The sequence below is a fragment of the Eriocheir sinensis genome, chromosome 1 (assembly GCF_024679095.1).
Source record: "Eriocheir sinensis breed Jianghai 21 chromosome 1, ASM2467909v1, whole genome shotgun sequence".
Classification (NCBI taxonomy): domain Eukaryota; kingdom Metazoa; phylum Arthropoda; class Malacostraca; order Decapoda; family Varunidae; genus Eriocheir; species Eriocheir sinensis.
Genome location: NC_066509.1, coordinates 9,006,274 through 9,029,429, shown reverse-complemented (window position 1 = coordinate 9,029,429; position 23,156 = coordinate 9,006,274). Strand labels below are relative to the sequence as shown.

General features: G+C 44.5%; 1 protein-coding gene across 3 annotated transcripts in view; it reads right to left on the bottom strand.

The window, feature by feature from the left end:
• Window positions 1-23,156, bottom strand: part of LOC126987108 (plexin-B-like) — a 224,008-nt gene that overhangs the window by 46,185 nt on the left and 154,667 nt on the right. For all 3 annotated transcript variants that reach the window (XM_050843929.1, XM_050843982.1, XM_050843844.1), the window contains one exon: window positions 14,846-14,978. In XM_050843929.1, coding sequence (XP_050699886.1) covers window positions 14,846-14,978 — 133 coding nt within the window. The remainder of the gene's footprint in view (window positions 1-14,845; window positions 14,979-23,156) is intronic.

The window sequence follows — 23,156 nt, the reverse complement described above, 5'->3', positions numbered from 1 at the left end:
TTCTTCCTTCATTCCTCCTTCGCACTACTTACATTCCTTCTTTTCCTTCTTCTGTCCGTCTCCTACTCCGTCTTCACATTTCCTTTTCACCTTCATCATTCTTCTTCATTTTCTTCCTTTCCTACAACCTTCCTACTTCCTTCATTTATTTAGTTTCTTCCTTCTTCCTTTCCTTAATACTCTTCTCTATCCTCCACTCTTCGTCCATGCATTCCTCTCTTAAGCACTCTCTTCTCTTCCTCCTCCACATGTTCCTTTCCTCTGACTCTTCCATCCACTCACTTTCCACTTCTCTTCCCACCCTTCCTTCCATCTCTCTCTCTCCCATGTCTTCTCTCCATCCCTCTTTGCCTCACTCTCCTTACCTCTCCTTCTCCAAGTCGTCCCCCTCCCTCGTTCCTTCACTCTGTCCCTCGTTTTCTTCTGTTTGTCAAGATGTATTTTTCGTTATTATTTCGTTTTCCTACCGTCTGTGTGTGTGTGTGTGTGTGTGTGTGTGTGTGTGTGTGTGTGTGTGTGTGTGTGTGTGTGTGTGTGTGTATCTCTGCATATGTAGGTTTCAATTTATATAATGTCAATCTTTTTTTTCCTTTTGACGGTATCTATGTATTTCTGACTTTATTTATCTATTTGTCTAAGTATTATCTATCTGTTACTCTGTCAATCTATGTACCCACCCGTCCGCCAACCTATCTATTTGTGTATCTGTGTATCCATATGTTTATCTGCTCATCTGTCTGCCCCAGCCCCTCTCCCGGTCTGTTTTTTTTTTTACATCAAAGAATACGGCTCAAGGGCAACAACAGGAGTAAAAAAAAAAAAAAAAAAAAAAAAAAAAACCGCTACTCGCCGCTCCCACCATCTTGTCGGTCTGTCTGCCTGTCTGTCTGTTTGCCTCTGTGTCTTTTACTATATTATTCGCTTCCTTTTATTATGGTAGAGACAATAAAAATCATATCTAGAAAACCGCCTCCCTTTCCTTCCTCCACTGTCATTCCCTTCCCTCCCTTTCCTCCCCTGGCACTCCCTTCCCTCCCCTGGCACTCCCTTCCCTCCCTTTGCACTCCCTTCCCTCGCCTGGCCCTCCCTTCCCTGGTACTCCCTTCTCTCCATCCCTCCCCTCGCCTGGCACTCCCTTCCTTGGCATTCCCTCCCTTCCCATCTCATGGCACTCCCTTCCCTCCCTTCCTTGGCATTCCCTCCCTTCCCTCATCTGGCACTCCTTTCCCTCCCTTCCTTGGCATTCCCTCCCTTCCCTCATCTGGCACTCCTTTCCCTCCCTTCCTTGGCATTCCCTCCCTTCCCTCATCTGGCACTCCTTTCCCTCCCTTCCTTGGCATTCCCTCCCTTCCCTCATCTGGCACTCCCTTCCCTCCCTTCCTTGGCATTCCCTCCCTTCCCTCATCTGGCACTCCCTTCCCTCCCTTCCTCCATCCACTGTCCCTCCCTATCCATCCACACATAGGCAGATAGAGACAGATAGATAGCAATGTAAACAAATAGAGACACACATACGTGGATCAATAAATAATATCTTTTTTGTTTACTCCTTCTTGTGTCGCTGTCGTTTAGTTCGTTTCTCGGTCGTTTTCATTTCGCATGCATTTTAATCTACGTCCCCCCCACTCTCTCTCTCTCTCTCTCTCTCTCTCTCTCTCTCTCTCTCTCTCTCTCTCTCTCTCTCTCTCTCTCTCTCTCTCTCTCTCTCTCTCTCTCTCTCTCTCTCTCTCTCTCTCTCTCTCTCTCTCTCTCTCTTATATGTTTCTCTTTTTCTTTTCCAACCCAGATACTTTACACTTACGACTTTCTCCTTCCTCCTCCCCTCCTCTCCCCTTCTCTCTCTCTCTCTCTCTCTCTCTCTCTCTCTCTCTCTCTCTCTCTCTCTCTCTCTCTCTCTCTCTCTCTCTCTCTCTCTCTAGTGGAGGAGGAAGTCTTGGCGGTGACAGGTGCTTCCTCGTGGACGGAGAAGCCATCGGAGGAACGGAGGGAAGGAGGCAAGCAAGGGTTTCTGGGTGCGAGAGAGACTTACTAATATATCCTTTTTTTTTAACTTTTCCTTCTTTTTCTCTCCCACTCCACCTTCTCTCTTTCCCCTACATAATTATCCTATTTTTCTCCCTCCTTCGTATGTATTTTTTAGAGTTTTTGGCCTCTACTCCTTTTTTTTCCTTCCCTCTTTAATCACCCCTTCGCCCCTTTTCTCCCTTCCCCCCCTTTAATCACCCCTAGCCGCCCCCTTTTCCCTTTTCAGCCGCCTCCATGCTAACCTTGCCTTTACCTGACCTTCCAGCAGCAACCGTTTCAATCCTTGTTTTTTTTTGTTCCTTCAATGAATCCTTTCCCTCCCTTTCCTTCATCTTTTTCCTCCTTTCTTATTTGTTTCCTTTCTCTTCCTTTCCCTAGTTTCCTCTTTTCTGTCCTTCTTTCCTCCTCCTTCCTTCCTTCCTACTTCTTATTTACTCTCCACCTCATTTCTCCCTCTTCTAATTTTCTTCTTTCTTCCTTCCTTCCTTCTTATCTGCTTTCTTTCTCCCTTCTTTCCTCCTCTTCCTTGTCTACTTCCTCACCCTACCTCTTACCTCGTTTCTCCCTCCCTTAGAGTTTCCCTCCTTACTGTCCCCCTCCCTCCTTTCCCTTGGCTATTTCCCACCTCCAACCATTTCTCCCTTCCTTCCCTCCCTCTTGCCTACCTTTCGCCTCCCTCCTCCTTCTTGCCTACCTCTTACCTCCTTCCCTCATTACATTTCACCTGCCTCAACCCTTTCCTTCCAGCCTCGGTTCCTCCCCCACATCACCTACCCATCCTTTCCCTCTCTCGCTTCCCTTCTCCTTACCCTACTTTCCTCATCCCTACCTTGCTCTCACCTCCTTCCCTCATTACATCTCACCTACCTTAACCCATTCCTCCCTTCCGCGGTCCCTCCCTCCCTACCTCTCCCCCTCCCCTCAGGTGTGGCCAGGTGGGGTCCAATCACGGCTTCCTCCTGGTTATAATCCGTAGTTTTATCGGTACCGGCCTGGCCTGCGCGGGATTATGAGGATTAATGCAGCCCTGCCTCCTCCTCCTCCTCCTCCTCCTCTTCCTCCTCCTCCTCTTCATCATCTTCATCAGCATTGCCATCATCTTTTTTTCTTGTTTCTTCTTTTACTTCATCATTATCGGTCGTTTTCATCTTCTTCTTCGTCTTAATCTTTTTCTTTTTTATCCTTCCCCTCCTCCTCCTCCTCTTCTTCATCATCTTTTTCTTCTTCTTTCTCCTTCTCTTCCTCCTCATCCTCCTTCTCCTCTTCCTCCTCCTCGTCATCATCATCATCATCATCATCATCGTGTTCTTCTTCTTCTTCTTCTTCTTCTTCCTCATCTTCCTTATTATTATTCCTTCTTCGTCTCCTCCTTTGGCTGCTAACTTCTTGTCCTGTTCCTGCTTATCTCCTTTCTCTCATAATGTTGCCTCCTCCTCCTCCTCCTCCTGCTTCTAACTTCTTGCTCCTTTCCTCCTTATCTCCTTTCCTTCATTATGTTCTCATCTTCCTTCCTTCCTCCTTTTTCTTCGTCTTTTTTCCAGTTTTTACATTATGCTTATCCTCCTCTTCGTCTTCTTCCTCCTCCTCCTCCTCCACTTTTTCTTCTTATACTGTTTTTTATTCTCTTTCTTGGCACTTAATATTATGCTCTTTTTTTTCGTGCTTAATATTCACCATCATCATCATCATTATCATCATCATCATCGTTACCTCTTTTTTATCTCCCTCCTCTTCTTGTTCTTATTTTTTTTTTTTTGTATATTTGCTTCCTTATTGCTGTATCTCCTCCTCTTCCTCCTCCTCCTCCTCCTTCTCCTCCTCCTCCTGTTTCTTCTTTACTTCTTGTCCTTTATTTTTTTACTATTCCTCCTCCTCCTATTTTCTCTTTTACTTTTTTCTTTCCTTCCATGTCATTCTCATCCTCTTTATTCCCTCATTACTATCATGTTTTTTCCTCTTCTTCGTTTCTTCTTGTCTTATTTTTCCTTTTTTTTTTTTTTGCTTTTTCTCTTCCTCCTCTGTCTTTCGCTTCTTACTCGTTTTTCTTTTCTTCCATCTCATTATTATCCTCTTTATCCACTCGTTATCCTAATCCTCCTCCTCTCTGTACCTCCTTCAACCTTGTATCTTTTTTGAAACCTTAATTTTATAGTATTTTGTTAAGTTTGCCTTCTTCTTTTCTTCATCTTCTTTTTCTTGTTCTTGTTCTTCTTTTTCTTCTTCTTCTTGTTCTTCTTCTTGTTTTTGTTCTTCTTCTTCATCATCTTCTTTTTCTTCTGCTTGTTCTTCTTGTTCTTCTTTTTCTTCTTCTTCTTGTTCATCTTTTTCTTTTTCTTGTTATTCTTGTTATTGTTCTAGTTATTGTTCTTCTTCTTCATCTTCATCATCATCATCATCATCATTAAACTGCTTCCATTTCCTTGTCACGCGGTTTATTTATTTTCTTATCTTTTATCTTTTTTTTTTTCAGCGCGTAAATTTGACTTTGCGATAATCTCAGTTTTTTTTGCCCCACCGCTCTTTTTTTGGGGGGTCCTGGAATACTTTTTTTTTTTTTACTTTTTTTCTCGTTTTATTTTTTCCCGCCTTGATTACACGTCGACTTGTGACTTCATTAATACTCGTTGTTCCCCTTCTTTATCGTCCCTTTTTTTCTCTCTAATTCCTTCTTTATTGTCCCCTTTTTTCTTTCTCCTTCGTTCTTTGTTGCAGCGGGGGTCGGTTTTGTGTGTGTGTGTGTGTGTGTGTGTGTGTGTGTGTGTGTGTGTGTGTGTGTGTGTGTGTGTGTGTGTGTGTGTGTGTGTGTGTATTTCTTTATCTCCCTTATTTTCTTTTTTATCCTTTTTTTTCTATTTTTACATCTCCCTTTCTCTCTTTCCACCTCCTTCTGTGTCTTTCTCTTCTTCTTCTTCTTCTTCTTTCTCTTCCTCTTCCTCTTCCTCTTCCTCCTCCTCCTCCTCCTCCTCCTCCCTTCGCAGGTCAACTTTGCGCTTGGCCTCCCTTCAAGTAATTAAGGGAGGTAAACCCAGCTGGCTCCTCCTCCTCCTCCTTCTCCTTCACATTTTCTTCGTGTCTAAAAACAAACTCTCTTTTCATTCTTCCCGTTTGTTTGTTTGTTTTGTTTGTTTGTGAGTCTGTTAATGCTTTGGTTTTTGGACTCGTGCGGCCGTTTGAAAGAGGAAATGAATTAGGGCATAAAAGGGTCCAAGGGTGTGTAAGGGGGGAGGGTCCAAGGGGCGTCAGAAGGGATGATTAAGGGGGACTCTTATAAGGGGTAAAGGGATTTTTTTTTTTTGCATTTTCTTTTGTTTTTTGGTTGGGAGACTGAGGCTACAGGCATTGGGTATTTGGTCTGACCTGATGTGACCTGACCTGGAATATGTTGTTTGTGACTATTCTGTTTCTTTTTTTTTTCTCACTTGGTTGGTTAAAATGAAGAGGGAAATAGAGAGAAAATGGACGGAAAGGGAAGAAATTGATACTATACAGCAGAACGGTTTCACACACACACACACACTTATATACACACACTAGACTAACAAGCCGGAAAACAACCCAAAAAAAAGTAAAGAAAAAAAATAATGATAAGAACACGAGTATAATATGCAAAGTGGCCGAAACGCTAGAGGCCTTCCGTATCTTGCCCCGTTTTCGTTGACGCATGCGCAGAGGCAGCCGGGCGCAGGACAACTTACAGGACGAAGGTAAGAGCAGGACGTCACACCTGCTTTGCGTCAGGTGTCTTGTCGCACCTGTCTGGCGAGGCAGGTGACAAATGGGAAGCCACAGGTGTGTCTAGTAAGGGGTCTCACGCGTGGAGGAGAGGACAGGGGGAGGGGTGGAGGAAGGAGGAAGATGGAAAGGGAGATGGTTGGTTGGGAAGGAGAAAGGAAGAGGAGGTTGTTGAGGAGGAAGAGGAGAAAGGGAAGGTAGGGAGAGGAAGAAGGGAAGAGGAGAAGGAGGAGGAGGAGGCTGTTGGGGAGGAAGGAGGGAAGGGAGGAGGTTGGTAGGGAAAGGAGGGAGAAGGGAGAAAGGGAGGAAGAGGCTGTTGAGGAGGAAGAGGAGGAACGGAGGGAAGGGAGGAGGGGCAGGAGGCTGTTGGGGAAGAAGGAAGGCAGGTAAGGAGAGGAAGGAGAAGGGAAGAGCCAGAGGAGGTGTGAGAAAGAGGAAGGAAGATGAAGAAGGATAAAGAGGAAGAAAGGAGGGAAGGTTGCAAGGGAGTGGAAGGAGAAGGGACGCGTGTTAAGTAAGGAGACAGACGTAGTGTGAGAAAGGAAGTGAAGCATAAGGAGGAAGAAATGATGATGAGTGGGAGAGAGAAAAAAGGAAGGAAGATAATGTAAAGGAAGAAGTATGACGAGGTAACTGGAGAGAGAAACGAAGGTGAGGGATGAGGAGGAAGAAGGGAACGTGGATGGGAGAGAGAGGAAGATTGGGAAAAAAAGGCAGGTGTGGGGAGAGAGGAGAAAAGAGGAACAAGAGTATAGAGGAATGGAAAAGAGAGGAAGGGAAGAAGGGAGGAATGAGGAAGGAAAGAAAGGACGGTGATGAGAAAACAATGAAGCAAGAGGAAGAGAAAGAGAGGAGATAGAAAGAGTGTAAAAGAGGTAAAGAAGAATTAGGAAGAGATAAGGAAGAGGGCGATGGAGATGAGGAAGAAGGGAGATGGGAATAGCGAGAACATAGAAGGAACAGAAGGGAAGAAGATAGTTTGAAAGGAAGGAAGGGAAGAGGAGGAAACTGGATGGAGGAAACTGGATGGAGGAAACTGGATGGAGGAAACTGAATGGAGGAAACTGGATGGAGGAAACTGAATGGAGGAAACTGGATGGAGGAATCTGAATGGATGAAACTGGATGGAGGAAACTGAATGGAGGAAACTGAATGGAGGAAACTGAATGGAGGAAACTGGATGGAGGAAACTGAATGGAGGAAACTGGATGGAGGAAACTGAATGGAGGAAACTGAATGGAGGAAACTGAATGGAGGAAACTGAATGGAGGAAACTGAATGGAGGAAACTGAATGGAGGAAACTGAATGGAGGAAACTGAATGGAGGAAACTGGATGGAGGAAACTGAATGGAGGAAACTGGATGGAGGAAACTGAATGGAGGAAACTGGATGGAGGAAACTGAATGGAGGAAACTGAATGGAGGAAACTGGATGGAGGAAACTGAATGGAGGAAACTGAATGGAGGAAACTGAATGGAGGAAAACGGAGAAGGAAACTGAATGGAGGAAAAGGAGGAAAACGGAGGAGGAAACTGAATGGAGGAAACGGAGAGAAAAGGAGGAAACTGAATGGAGGAAACGGAGAGAAAAGGAGGAAACTGAATGGAGGAAACGGAGAGAAAAGGAGGAAACTGAATGGAGGAAACTGAATGGAGGAAACTGGATGGAGGAAACTGAATGGAGGAAACTGAATGGAGGAAACTGAATGGAGGAAACTGGATGGAGGAAACTGAATGGAGGAAACTGGATGGAGGAAACTGAATGGAGGAAACTGAATGGAGGAAACTGAATGGAGGAAACTGAATGGAGGAAACTGAATGGAGGAAACTGGATGGAGGAAACTGAATGGAGGAAACTGGATGGAGGAAACTGAATGGAGGAAACTGGATGGAGGAAACTGAATGGAGGAAACTGGATGGAGGAAACTGAATGGAGGAAACTGAATGGAGGAAACTGGATGGAGGAAACTGGATGGAGGAAACTGAATGGAGGAAACTGGATGGAGGAAAATGGATGGAGGAAGAATATCGGTCATAGAGTATGAATGAGACAAGAGAAAAATAGTGTAGGTAGGCAAGGCAAGGACGAAGTGAGCTCAAGAAAATAACTCAAGATAATTTAAAAAGAAAACAAATTGTGACGCGCTGTAAGCAAATAAGTCAAGATGATGTTAAAGAAAATAAATGAGACGCGGTGCACGAAATTAAGTCAAGAATATAAAGTAAATAAAAGAACGTATAGTCTTGAAATAAAAATGTGATTATGTAAATGAACGTATGATAATGTTCAGAGCCAAAAAAAAAATAAAAGCGGACGATAAGATTAAGTATAAAAAAAAATATTTGCATGCTAAACACGAGCATAATAAACAGGAAAGAGAAACTTGCATAATATAAACCATGAAAGAGAGAAAAAAAAATACACAAATGCATTCCCCCCAAAAAAATCCCATAAAATTTTAAACACGAAAAGGAGAAAAAAAAAAAATCCAGTGAAAAAAAAAAAAAAAAAAACACACGCAGCAAAAGCAATGAAGTGAACGAAAGACAAAATGATAAACGTCGCACTTAGCGGAGAGGGAGAAAAAAAATACGTGGAAAGCAGGTGAGAAAGAAAGATAAAAGGTAGGAGAACACGACACCCGCTCAGGTATTCCTTATCCGTGTGTTGGGAAGGCTGTGAAATGCGAGTGTGTTAGTCAGGGGGAGGAGGAGGAGGAGGAGGAGGAGGGGGGGAAGAGGAGGTGGTGAAATCGGAGAAGAGGGGAATTTACTCGATATGTAAAGGGATGAAGGGAGTGAATAAGGGAAAACGGGAAAGAAGAGATAGAGAAAGGGTTATACATGGCTGTTTGGAAGTGTGTGTGTGTGTGTGTGTGTGTGTGTGTGTGTGTGTGTGTGTGTGTGAATAAGCGGCTGAAGTACCTGCCTCCTTCATCCCACGCGCCAGTCGGCTCCCCCTCCCCTCCTCGTCTCTCGCAGCATCCCTCGCGCGGCTCATTATTCTCAGCTTATAATGGTAATAATTATTATGCGCCACTCGGCTCATCACCAAATTTCTCGACGCTTAAAGGACAACACTCAAGCCGACACACAGGACGCAGGGAACCTCAGCCCCTCCCAACACACTGCGCTATTTGGCTCGGCACAAAACATTCTGCTCATCCGAACCTCAGCCCCTCCCACTTGGCTCGGCACAAAACATTCCGCTCATCCCACGATAAAAAGAGCAGACAAACGAAAAACAAACCAGTATTCAACATCAACGCGAAGCTAAAATTCACGTCATCGCCCAACGAGAAACTGAGCTCGCAACAAAGTTCTTTATCTCACACAGGACGCAAGGAACCTCAGCCCCATCAGTGCACTGCGCTACTTGGCTCGGCACAAAACATTCCGCTCATCCCACGATAAAAAAGAACAGACAAACAAAAAACAAACCAGTATTCAACATCAACGCGAAGCTAAAATCCACGTCATCGCCCAACGAGAAACAGAGCTCGCAACAAAATCCTTTATTAAGTGAGATTTCAAACAACTACAACTACAACTACTGCTCGGTGCGCGTATGATGAACAAAAACAATTAATTAAACAATATCAAACAGCGCTCCCGACGAAACGAATAGACGTGTTCAGCGGGTCGAGTCGGGTTAGGTTGAGTTGGACTGTGCCGCTAACTTCTGCTGCTGGGTACTATCGCTAATATTATATCCTTTATTGTTATTCTGCTGCTGTTACTGCTACGGTTACTGCTAGGAGATAGGGACAAGAGAGTAAATGATAAAGAAACTGGAAGAAAAGTGAAAGAAAATAATTGAAGAGAAACTTATGAAATCAACAGAGGAGAATAAGCAGTCAAAAACACTTATCCCATCCATACTACTACTACTACTACTACTACTACTACTACTACTACTACTACTACAACTGCTACTACTACTACTACTACTACTACTACTACTACTACTACTACCACTACTACTACTACTACTACTACTACTACTACTACTACTACTACAACTTCTATCAATATTCTATCGCTACCACCACCACTTGCTTCACCACCATCCTCACCACCACCACCGCCACCATCACCACCACCACCACCACCACCACCGCCACCATCACCGCCGCCACCACCACCACCACCACCTCTCCTCCCTGTTTTTGAGTGGTGCTGTCGAGGCGTTGGTTTTGGCGTCCAGTTCCGCGGGATGAGGAAAAAAAGGCCGTCGGTGTAATTACAGGATTTCGTACCAAAGACTCAAAAAAAGGGAAAATAATTAACGATTCGAAGCCTTTTTGATACCACTTGACTGGACGGTGAGGGGGAGGGGGGAGGGGGGGAAGGGAGGAAGGGTAAGTGTGTGCTTTGTGTGTGTGTGTGTGTGTGTGTGTGTGTGTGTGTGTGTGAGAGAGAGAGAGAGTGTTTGATGTAATTTAATTGTAGTAGTAAAGTAGTAGTAGTAGTCTTTGTAGTAACGTAATTAGTAGAAGTGATATCGTTATTATTTTCATTTGTTTTTAATATTATTATCTTTATCATTATTAGCAGCAGTAGTAGTAGTAGTAGTAGTAGTAGTAGTAGTAGTAGTAGTAGTAGTAGTAGTAATTTTAGTAGTAGTAGTAGTAATACAAGGCTTTCAAACAGTTTTTGTATTGTATATGTAATTCAATAAAAGGCGGCATTGCGCGCGCACACACACACACACACACACACACACACACACACACACACACACACACACCGCAGCTGCCTCTCCTCATTAAAAATAACGAATGCTTGCAAACACTAATGGATGAGTTTCTCGGAAGAGGAAGAAAACACGAGGAGAGGTTAGGTACACTTTACGCCAGGGATGAAAAGGAGGAGGAGGAGGAGGAGGAGGAGGAAGAGGAGGAGGAGGAGGAGGAGGAGGAGGAGGTATTTTTTGGCGTCGACTTACTGTCATGATGGTGATGATGCGTTTAATGGGAGAAAGACAAGCACAAGGAGGAGGAACACAAAGAAACACAAAGGAAGACCAAACAACAGCAGACCTGATGGTCCTTACGAGGCTGTTTGTGAGAAGCTACACTAACTATCTAATCAAAGGTGGAAGATGAAGGACAGCAAAGGCGGAGGCTGCCCCCCCCCCCCCCCATCCCTCTAGCCAAAGCTGGCATGAAAGGAAAAAGAACCATGCAGCATGGAAAAACTGCAGGGAAATTATGTAGGAAAGAGGAAAGAACTACCATTACTGCTACCATTAACCGGGCGATAAAAACGGACAAGGACACCAGTATTCGAAAGAACTTAACGTTATTACGACAATGAATAATATCTTAGTTGCTGGTTGGATTCAAAATATTTGTCTAATCTGTTCTTGAAGGCCGTAACTGTTGTACTATCAACGACATCAAAGGGTAAAGAGTTCCAAACCTTAACAACTCGATTGAAGAAGAAATGTTTGGCTTCGTGCGACGAGAATCTTTTACCACCTATCTTGAAATTGTTATTTCTTCTTGTTCTATTTGATCGATCAATTGTAAAGTAATCTTCCGCATTAATATCACTGAATCCTTTAAACATTTTAAACATTTCTTCTTCCGAAGGGTGCATGGAGACATGCTCGAGGTTTATAAATAGATGAAGGGCTTTAATAAGGAAGATATTCATAAGGTTTTGTTGGTAAGAGAACCGGGTAGGACACGTAGTAATGGGTTTAACATGGATAAACTCAGATTCAACAGGGACATAGGCAAAAATTGGTTTACTTACAGAGTGGTGGATGAGTGGATAAGAGGAAGAGGAGGAGGAGGTGGAGGAGCAGGAGAAGAAGAAAAATCCTCCATTGTGGCTGTGACTGGGTTAAACGAACACACACACACACACACACACACACACACACACACACACACACACACACACACTAACGCACACACACATCAACATTCCAGGTCTAGCGAACAAACAAACAAACAAACACGTAAACAAGTTAATTAACCTGATGCCATGCCCAGTGAACCCTTCTATTCTGTGATTCTCTCTCTCTCTCTCTCTCTCTCTCTCTCTCTCTCTCTCTCTCTCTCTCTCTCTCTCTCTCTCTCTCTCTCTCTCTCTCTCTCTCTCTCTCTCTCTCTCTCTCTCTCTTAGCATACCCTTAAAATGCTAATGAAAGTGCCACGTGTTTTTCTGTGTGTGTGTGTGTGTGTGTGTGTGTGTGTGTGTGTGTGTGTGTGTGTGTGTGTGTGTGTGTGTGTGTGTGTGTGTGTGTGTGTGTGTGTGCTCGTTATTTGTAGTTAACAGGTTGATTTTAATGTTTTTTCGTGTTTTTTTTATTGTGTAGGAGACAGCAAACACACACACACACACACACACACACACACACACACACACACACACACACACACACACACACACACACACACACACACACACACAGGGAGCCAAGGTGTACACGCACTACTTCCTGCTAATTACTCCTGCATCGACCAGGTGAACAACAGTTACTCGGGGAGGGTGAATAACGTCCTCGGGTGTGACAGCTTGATTTACGGGCATGCACCTCCTTTATGTGCGGGGCGCGGTACTTACCCTGCCTTTGTTGAAGTAGACGGGGCGTTGTTTTTATGTTCGTCTTCTGTTATTCACGTATCTTTTAATCAGTCAATCTGTATATCAAATTTTCTCTTAGGTCTGTATCCTTTAGCCATTTCATATATCTATCAATTTATCTATCTCCTTTATGTGCGGGGCGAGGTACTTACCCTGCCTTTGCTGAAGTAGATGGTGCGTTGTTTTTATGTCCGTCTTTTATTATACACGTATCTTTTAATCAGGCAATCTGTATATCAAATTTTCTCTCCTCTATTAATTTTGTTTTAGGTCTGTGTCATTTGGCCATTTAATATATCTATCAATTTATCTACCTCCTTTATGTGCGGGGCGCGGTACTTACCCTGCCTTTGTTGATGTAGACGGGGAGCTGTTTTTTATGTTCGTCTTTTATTATACACGTATCTTTTAATCAGTCAATCTGTATATCAAATTTTCTCTTCTCTATTAATTTTGTTTTAGTTCTGTATCCTTTGGCCATTCAATATATCTATCAATTTATCTATATCTATTTTATTTATCTTTCTTTCCGTGTATCGTTCAATTAATCACTAAATCTATGTATCAATTTATCTCCATCTATTTAGCTTTGTTTGTTTCCCTCAAGCGATCAATATCTATTAATTTAGTGTAGTGGTTAGTGTGTGCCTAGTTGTTAGCGTGTCTGCCTTGTACTCCGCGGGCCTGGGTTCGAATCCTAGCCCGGGCAGTCGGCGTGCAACTCACTCAGCTGTTCATCCTCCCTTCCGGGCTGGTCGATAAATGGATACCTGGGGAAACCTGGGGACGGCAAACTGTGAGGGTAAACCGGATGTCACGGCCCTGTGTCCCGGGGTGATGGGCTCCTTCCCACCACAGCCTCAAGGGCCAATGTTACGGAGATGAGCACCGAGGCCACGCGCAGCTATAGCGTATGCCCCAACTTTACCTTATCTATTTAGCTGTATGTTTGTTTCCCTCAATCAATCAATCTATCCATCACTCTGACTATTTATTTAGCTGTAAGCCTATCTGTCATCCCATCTGTCCAGTGTTTAACTTTATGCATATTAATCAAGCAGTCGGTTATCAGTAACAGTTTATCTACCTCTGTCTATCTATCTTCTATCTATATATCTACCTACCTATCGAGCTTTCTATTTGTATGTCTATCTCCATTTTTCTGGCATCCATATTGATGAAAACACAAGAAAATATATGAGTACTTTTTTTTATCATTTTTACTCGCCATAAAAAAAACACTCTTCCCCGGACATGCAAAGGTAACATATATACATACATTCAGAAGCACACCCACACCCTCCCCACAACACACACACACACACACACACACACACACACACACACACACACACACACACACACACACACGCCAGCAGACTATAATTCATGAGACGGAGGAAAATGATGAGGCGAATTTTTCCTCCTCAGTGTTGCCGCAGCGAGTAATGGACGGCAGGTGATCTTTTAAAAGGGGGGGATTTACCTGTTGTGGGGGGGAGGGGGGGAGGGGAAGGGAGAGGTTGGGAGGAGAGGGGAGAAGTAGGAGTTGAAATGAGAGGTGAAGGAGGTTGAAAGTATTTGGGTGTGAGAGCAAGGCGGAAGTGGTGGTGATGGTGAGGAGGAGGAGGAGGAGGAGGAGGAGGAGAGAGGAGAGAGGTATTGGGAGGCAGGGAAGGAGGGAACGAGGAGAGTTGTGAGGCAAATTGCTCTTAATAGACGGGATCTTCGTGTTCGTAAACGGAATGTAAAAAAAGAAAAGAAAATTCAGATGTGACGCTGTGGTACAAGATCTACACTAACAGTAAATAAAAGAGAACAAACAGTAACAACAACGCAAGCAACGGTAACGAAGCAGTGGTAACGGCGATCTTGTGGGCCAGGTGCTTGTCACATACATTGAGAAGTCACGGTTAGTCTGTCTGCCATAAATACTAACAGTTAAATACGTACTCAGCCCTGTCAACCATCCCAGTGAATCCCTACCGTTGAGAAGTCCTGATTAGACCTTCCCTTAGATGATATTTCCAGTAACAGTTTTTAGCTTTAGTTTTTTAGTTTTTAATAGTTTTTTTTATTAGTTTATATTTATTTTTCTTTTTAGTTTTTTTTATAGTTTTTTTTACAGTAACAGTTTTTAGTTTTGGTTTCCGATCCCCCAGTCAGTCTCAGGTCGTGTTTCCCGGTCACAAAACTCCAGTTAGTCCTTCATTAAGACATACAATAACACTTCCTTGCCGTCTATTCCATCAGAAGCCTTTATTCATTATTTAAGGACAATCCCAGTAACACTTCTTTGCATCGTGGTCCCCGTTAGCCCCTTCTCGAGGTAATCCCGGCAACAGTTCAAAGATATCTTCCCCATCAGTAACCCTAGTGGCTAATCCAAACGTCACCTCCAGTATAAATCCCCTGCAGCCTTCCCCCTTTCCTTAGCTATTCCTTCCTAAGCACCGAGACTCATTCCTTCCTTAGCACCGAGACTCACCGTGGCGGACTGGGTAAAGGGGAGGCGGTCTGGCAGGATCATCTCGAAGTCGATGCACTGCTGGCCGGAGCCGAAACTGAGCCAGCGAGGCGAGGAGAAGGTGGCTTTCTGGCACGCTGACTGCACCGTGCACCTGTGGAAGAGAAAAAGAATTACATAAGTACCTGTATGTGTAAGGAGGAGGGAGGGATGTACTGTGGACCTGTGTAAACGAAAGGACGAGGGATGCACCGTGAATTTATTTAAAGGAAGGGTGGGGGTGGTGGGGGGGGGGGGGGTACGTGTATAAGGGGAAGGCGTAAGAGCGATTTGCCGTGGTCCTGGGTAAACGAAAGGTGGAGAGACGCACCGTGGACTTATATAGAGGAAAGTGACGTGAGTACTTGTGTGTGGGGTGAGTGGGTGGGGGTGGATGTACCGTGCATTATTATATCACTTCTCTCTTGCATTGACTGAGAGGAACTGCAAAGGAGGAAAGGCAGAGAATTAAGGAAGAAAGTAAATAGAGACATGATTAGGGTAGAGGGTAGTGGAGAAGTGAGAAGGAAAATACAGAGAAGGAAGTGGAGGAGAACATAAAATAAGTGGAAGCAGGAGGAGAAGGAGGAGGATAAACAACAAAAATAAGTACGAAAATGAGCTGAGAAGGAGGAGAATGAGATAAAGAATAAGATAAAAAAAATATATAAAGGAGAAACTAAAACAGGCAAAAGAAGGAGAAAAAAACTGAAAATAAAAACAAAATAAGGAAAAGAGAAAGAGGAGGAGAAAAGAGGAGAAGAGAGAAAGAAAATATTACCCCCATTATCATTATCATCAGCAGTAGTAGAAGTAGCATTAGCGGTAGTAGTAGTAGTAGTAGTAGTAGTAGTAGTAGTAGTAGTAAGAGGAGGAGGAAATATTGGAGGAGGAGGAGGAGGAGGAGGGGGAGGGTCGGTGGTTTAGCCTGTCTGCAGTTTGGACATGTTGTGAGGTAAAGTTAGCCCGCAACTTTGCCAACCTTCCGGGACCACAAGGCTCCACTCTGCCCATCTCCTCCCCCTCCTCCTCCTCCTCCATTTTCTTCCTCCCTCCTCTCCCTCCCTCCCTCCTCAGTAGCTTCACTCTAACCCTTCCTTTCCCTCCCTCCTTCAGTAGTTCAGTAGTGCTCTCTTCCTCTCGCTCCCTACTTTCCTCTCTCCTTCCTTTTTCCCTCCTGTTCCTCTCTCCCTCCTTCAGTAGCTGCACTCTTTTCCTTCTCTCCCTTCTTCCTTTCTTCCCTCCTTCAGTAGCTCTTTTTTAACCTCTCTTCCTTTCACTCCCTACTTTCTTCTCTCCTTCCCTCCCTCATGTTCCTCCCTCCCTCCTTCAGTAGCTTCACTTTAACCCTTCCTTCTCTCCCTCCTTCCTTTCTTCCCTCCTTCAGCAGCTCTTTTTTAACCTCTCTTCCTTTCACTCCCTACTTTCTTCTCTCCTTCCTTTTTCCCTCCTGTTCCTCTCTCCTTCAGTAGCTCATTTCGAACTCCTCTTCCTCACTCTCTCCCTCCCTTCTTCCCTCACTCAATAGCTCTAGTTTAACCCTTCCTCTCCCCCCTCGTCCTCTATCTTACTCTTTCTCCCAGTGTTTCTAGATTAACTTCTCCTCCACTCCCTTATTCTTTCTCTCCCTCCTTCTTTCCTCCCTCTCTCTCAGTGGTTTCATCCTAACCTCTCCTTCCTTTCTCTCTTTCCTTCCTTCCCTCAGCCCTACACTCTTTCTCTCTATGGCTGCATTTTTATCTCTCTTCCCTCCTTCCCTCCTCTTCTCTCTCCCACTCTTTTCCTCCACCAGTAGCAATATTGTATGCCTTTCTTCTTTTTCTCCTTTACCTCTTCTTTCCTCTTCCTCTCCCTCTCTCTTCCTTCTCTCTTATTTTCCCTCTCTCCTACACTTTGACTTTACGTGTCCTCTTTGCCTCTTGACCCACTTGAACGTTCCCACGGTTCCCCGAAGTCCTCAAGAGTCCCTAAGGGTGCCCACGAGTCCCAAAGAGTCCCCTGTGAGAAAGAGAGTCCTTCCACGCCCTCCCGGCACCTCCTGCGGGTCCTGAACGCAAGTTAGCAGGATCAGCACTTGGTGAATAGTTGTCAGAGAGAGAGAGAGAGAGAGAGAGAGAGAGAGAGAGAGAGAGAGAGGGACAGGGAGGAAAAAAAAGCAAGCAAGCGGAAGAAAAAGCTGTAACATATAGAAGGGTCAACACACACACACACACACACACACACACACACACACACACACACACACACACACACACACACACACCGTCCATTCGTATTGTTAGTTCGGTCTGGTGATGTTTTCTCTTCCGATGCGTCCGTCTGCTAGTAATTAACACACACTTTTGCGCCCTGGTTACCTTTTGAGACGGGGGGGGGGGGGGGGGGGGGTGGAAGGGGGGTAAAGGGGAGGGGAGAGGAACGGGGGGGGATGTATGTGTATATATGTGGAAGGGTGCGTGGTGGGAGGGGGGACTAAAGGGATGCAACAGAAAAAAGAAAACGGGCGCAAGTTAATATTTATGTGTGGGGAATATGGGGAAAGGTAGGAGAGGAAATTGAGTGTAGGGGAGGGCATAAAGGGAGGGGAGGGGAGGGGAGGAAGGGAGGTGTAGGGGGTTGAAAGTAAATAGATTCAAGGGGCGAGTTGAAAAAAAAAAAGGGGAAGGGGTTGAAAAAGTGAGGTGTAAAAATAGTCTTTGTGAAGGGAGCAATATATAAATGATACCTGGTGTGTGTGTGTGTGCGTGTGTGTGTGTGTGTGTGTGTGTGTGTGTGTGTGTGTGTGTGTGTGTGTGTGATAATTAAGAGTACATGAGTTTTTTTTTTTTTTTTGAAGGGGGGAGGAGTGGAGTAACTCTTGTTTGTGTTCTTGTTAACGATTATTTTTTTGTTTGTTTTTTGTTTTGAAGTTTTGTTTGTTGTGACCTTTGTTGTTGTTCTTGTTGTTTTTGTTGATTATTTTCTCCATCCCTTATCGGTACCTTTTTGCTTCCTAATAAGTTTTTCTTTTAATAAATATGAAACGGTGAAAGACAGAAAGAAAAACAATAACAAAAAAGAACAACACCAGCAACCAGGATGACAAAATCAGCACTCCAAACAACTTCATCACCACCGCCACCACCACCACCACCACCACCATTACCACAACTGTCACCACAAAAACAACAAACACACACATTCTCTCTCTCTCTCTCTCTCTCTCTCTCTCTCTCTCTCTCTCTCTCTCTCTCTCTCTCTCTCTCTCTCTCTCTCTCTCTCTCTCTCTCTCTCTCTCTCTCTCTCTCTCATCGTTTGCTCACGAGAAAGAATGAAAAAAGAAGAAAAAAGAACGAAAGAAAGATAAAAAGAAAGAAAAAAAGAAGCGAAAGAGATAAGAGAGAGGAAGAGAGAGAGAGACGTCAGGAAGAAAGAGATGGGAGGCAAAGAGGAAGCAAAAGAAATCAAGGAGATGGACAGGACTTAAAAGGAGACGAAAAGGAGGAGAGGAAACGAAGCAAGAAGAGACGAAGAAGGCTGCAAGAGAGAGAGAGAGAGAGAGAGAGAGAGAGAAATATAACAGCCCCTCCTCCAAATCTCATCCCCTCGTAGCTTCCAAAGTCTTCAGAAACAAGCGTTATAAAATTAGCTTGAAAGTATCCGTTTTTTCCATAATTAGAGACCGTGATTAGGAGAGCCGTTTTTACCTCCAGTTTTCGAGGGTTTCAGGGCTCCTTAAGGATGTCCGGCGAGGAGGGGAGGAAGCAGGTAAGGAGGTTGAGTGGGATCTTATGCCTCGAAATTCCCTTCCTGGAACACCTGCTTAAAAGTGCTCATGTTTTTTTTTCTCTTTCTGCTTTTTTCCATTTTCTTCTTTTCTAATTTTCTCGTCGTGTTTTTGTTCTTGTTTTTTCTTTTAATATTACCCTGACATATATTTGCTCTCTGTCTTACATTTTCAAAACCTCCTCCTCCTCCTTTCCTCCCTTTCCTCCCAGTCTTCTCCTGCCCTTCCTTCCTCCCCTCACCCCCTCTTCCCTCTCAGCCTCCCATCCTCTCTCCCTTCCTCCCTCTCAGCCTCCTCCTATTCTTCCTCCCTCCCTTACGTGCTTTCCTTCCCTCCCTCCTATCTCTCAGCCTCCCATCCTCCCTTCCCTTCCTCCCTCCCAGTCTTCTCCTGCCCTTCCTTCCTCCCTTACTTACCTTCCTCCCCTCACTCCCTCTTCCCTCTCAGCCTCCCTTCCTCCCTTCAATCCCCTCCCCTCTCGCTCCCTCCCAGCCTCCTCTTGTCCTTTCCCCTCTCCCTTACCTTCCCTCCCCTTTCCCCTTCTCTCCCTCCTTCCTTTCTCAGCATCCTATCCTCCCTCCTCTCTCTCCCTCCTTCCCTCCTCCCTCTCAGCCTCCTTTCCTCCCTCTCGTTTCCCCTCCCCTTTCTCCCTCCTTCCTTCCCTCCTTACCTCCTCCCTCTCAGCCTCTCAGCTACCCTCCCCTTTCCCCTTCACTCCCTCCTTCCTTCCTCAGCATCCTACCCTCCCTCCTCTCTCTCCCTCCCTCCCTCCCTGCTACTTACACCACTTTCCACTTAACATAATGAGTTACCTGGCCCACACCTATTTCTTTAACATTCCAAACCACCACCTCCACCTCCACCTACCCACCAATTACCACCGGTCTTCCCTCGCCCCGCGCCACCACCACCACCACCACCACCAACACCATTAGGGTCTCCACCATCATGACTGCCACCATTAGCACCCACCTGTCACCACCTGTTTCATCACTCAACACCACCACTCAACTCCCACCTCCTCTCTGTCACCTCCACTCACTCCACCTCCACCTTGTTGCCGTCATTGCTTTCACAGTCTCCACCCTTTTTCGCTCATTTCTTCCTCCTCCTCCTCCTCCTCCTAATCTTTTCTCCTCCATCTCCATCACCCATACCTTCATTTATTTCTCTAACCCCTTCCTTTCCTCTTCTCTCCCCCCTTACTACCACCCTTCTTCTCACTACCATCACCATCACCACTGCCTCCTCTACAATTACTTCCACCTCCACCCATCACCACCACATCCATCACCATCCCTATCACTACCATTACCTCCACCACCACCACCATCATCACCACCACCATGTCTATTCCTCCCACTACGAATATTCTTTCCTCCACGCAGGGAAAGAAAAAAGGATGTCCCCAACGCGTAACCTTGAGGAACTTGGACAAAGAGAGCTGAAGCGGGGAGACACACACGCAGGAGAGGCCACAACCATCCCCTTACGGCCCTTCCTAGAAATACAGGTGGAGAGGGGAGGAAAAAAGAAGGAACGAGGGGGGAAGAAGGGGATTATGTATAAGGGTTGGGGAATGGAAAAAAGGTGAAGAGAGGAGGAAAGAAGAGGATATGGGATGTGTAAGGGTGTGGGGGGGTTGTGTAGTAAGGCATGTGAAGGGGAGAAAGGTGAGGAGAGAAGGAAAAAAGAGGGTAAGGGAGGGGGAGGTTTTTGTAGCAAGGGATGGAGAGGGGGAAAAAGGTGAGGAGAAGAGCAGACGGCGAGCTTAATGTGAAAGGGATGAAGAAGAGAAAAGGGGAAGGAAGGGGAAGAGAAGGGGACAGTGGGTTAGTGAGGCAAGGGATGAAGATGTGGAAAAGGGGAGGAAAGGAGAGAAGAGGAAGTGTAGCAATGAATGAGAAAGAGAAAAGGGAAAGAGAGGAAGAGAGGGAGAGAGAAGGGAGGGTTAGTATAGCAAAGGGAAAGGGAGAGGAAAAGGGGAGAGGAAGGGAAGGGGGGATAAGTGTGTCAATAGATAGGGAGGGATAAAAACAGAGTGATGGGACTGAACATGGCGGAAGTGTGAGAGGTATAGAGAAAAAAGATAAAAGATAAATAGATAAAAAGATAAAAAGATCATAGATAAAGATAAAAAGATAGAGATAAAAAAATTAAGATAAAAAATAGATAAAGATAAAAAAATATATAAAAAAAACGTAAAAAAAGATAAAATAGATAGATAAAAAGATAAAAATATAAAGGTAAAAGATAGAAGATAAAAAGATAAAGGGTGGGAGGAAATGGGAAGGAGGAAAAGGGAACAAGATAAACACTGACATAAGGTGGAAAGATATGAACAGTGAAATAGAAAGGAACACCAAAAAAAAAAAAAAAAAAAAAACATAGAAAAAAATAAGTTCACAAAAACGTTACACAAGAAGTGGAAAAAAAAGTTGCTTAAAAAGTGGAAAAAAAGTTACATAAGTTGGAGTAGAGGAACAAATAAGGAGAATGGAGAGTTAGGCTGACCACTAAATAAAGAATAAAGGGATGAAAAAAAATAATATCGAAGGGGTTACTGAGACAAGGGAATGGAGCACTACACAATAAAGGATTCGAAAATATAGTACCGTAGCCGAAGAGGGCGGAAAAGAGGATCGGGGAGGGATAAGACGGTGGAATTTGGGAAGATAAGAGAAGGATGGAGTGGGGAGGAGGGCGATGATGGAGCGAAGGCGTGGATGATGGATAGGTTAGTTGTAATGGAAGCGAGGGCGGGGGGTAGGGGGGAGAGGTTACGTGAGGGGACGGAGGGAGGAAGGGAAAAGAAGGGAGGAAGGGCTAGTCAGGTGAGTGGAAGAGGTGCAGGTACTGAAGATAAAGATAGAGAGAAGGGAGAGGCGCAGGAGAAGAAAGGGGAGGAGAGAGGGACCGGAAGAAAGGGAATGGTTAGAGAGGAAGAGGGGAGGGAAAGAGAGAGGAGGTGGAGAAACAGGTGGAGAAAACACGTCAGAAGGAAGGACATGGGAGGAACAGGGAAGAGAGGAGAGAGGGACTTTTTTTTTTTTTTTACAGTAGTTCAAGGGGAAAAGAAAGAAAACAATAATGAAAACAACCCGCTAAAGAGGAAAGTGGAGGGAATGGGAGGAGTTGTTAAAGGGTAAGTGGAGAAAACGGTGGAACAGGAGACAGAAGTGGAGGAAACCAAAAAGAAAGGACCAGGGAAGGGAGGAGAGTGGGACTAGGAGAAAGGGAAGGTTTAAAGGGACAAGAGAAAGGGAAGGTTTAAAGGGACAAGAGAAAGGGAAGGTTTAAAGGGACAAGAGAAAGGGAAGGTTTAAAGGGACAAGAGAAAGGGAAGGTTTAAAGGGACAAGAGAAAGGGAAGGTTTAAAGGGACAAGAGAAAGGGAAGGTTTAAAGGGACAAGAGAAAGGGAAGGTTTACAGGGACAAGAGAAAGGGAAGGTTTAAAGGGACAAGAGAAAGGGAAGGTTTAAAGAGACAAGAGAAAGGGAAGGTTTAAAGGGACAAGAGAAAGGGAAGGTTTAAAGGGACAAGAGAAAGGGAAGGTTTAAAGGGACAAGAGAAAGGGAAGGTTTAAAGGGGCAAGAGAAAGGGAAGGTTATGAGGGGTAAGTGGAGGGAAAGTGGAGAAGGAGGAAGTACAAGTGGAGGCAAAACAAACCACTGACGACCAACAACAGCAAGGACAACAACGACAACAACTTTTACTCCGGCTTCTGTTTCCTCCCGTTAGTGAAAGTGAATACCTCCATTTTTTATTCTCCTTTTCCTCCCCCCCGAAAAAAATATAAACATATAAAACATTTAAGTCTCGAGTCATGGTTGTTTTATTTTTTATCATTTGTTTTTCTCCGGTAGCTTTTTCTTTCGTCTTTTTTTTATGAGGTGTATATATATTTTTTTGCTTTTTAATTTTTGTTTTATTATAACGTCAATTTTCTGTTATTTTCTCCCATATTTTTTTTTGGTCGAGATTGTTTTTTTTTCTTTCTCGTTTTCCTTTTCTCTTTTGTTCCTCTCTTTCTTTTTTCCTTTTTTTCTTGTTCTGTTTCTTATTGATGCGACGAATCCACTTGTCTGCTTTCTTTCTTCTATTATTTTTTTTCTTTCATTACCTCAAAGGCTAACTATAAGAACACACACACACACACACACACACACACACACATCCTTCAGGCGTTCCAGGATCCTTCGCCTCTCGTTCCAGGATTCCCGTTCCAGCTTCCGAGTTTCCGCCTCATGGCCAACTTTGCTCTTTTTCTTAACCATTCCAAGTCCTTATCGCTCAATAGAACCCGGAAGACCCCCCCCCCTCTCTCTCTCTCTCTCTCTCTCTCTCTCTCGCTCTCTCTTCGGTTCCACTCCCTCTCCTTCCCTCCTCTTTCATCTTAATGTTTTTTTTTTTCTTTTTCTTCCTCCATCTCTCTTCTTCTCGTCGATTTCAATTCCTCTCATTCCCTTCCTTCATTCTTTCTTATCTTCCTTTTATTCTCCATCTTCCTTTTTATGGCATTATTTC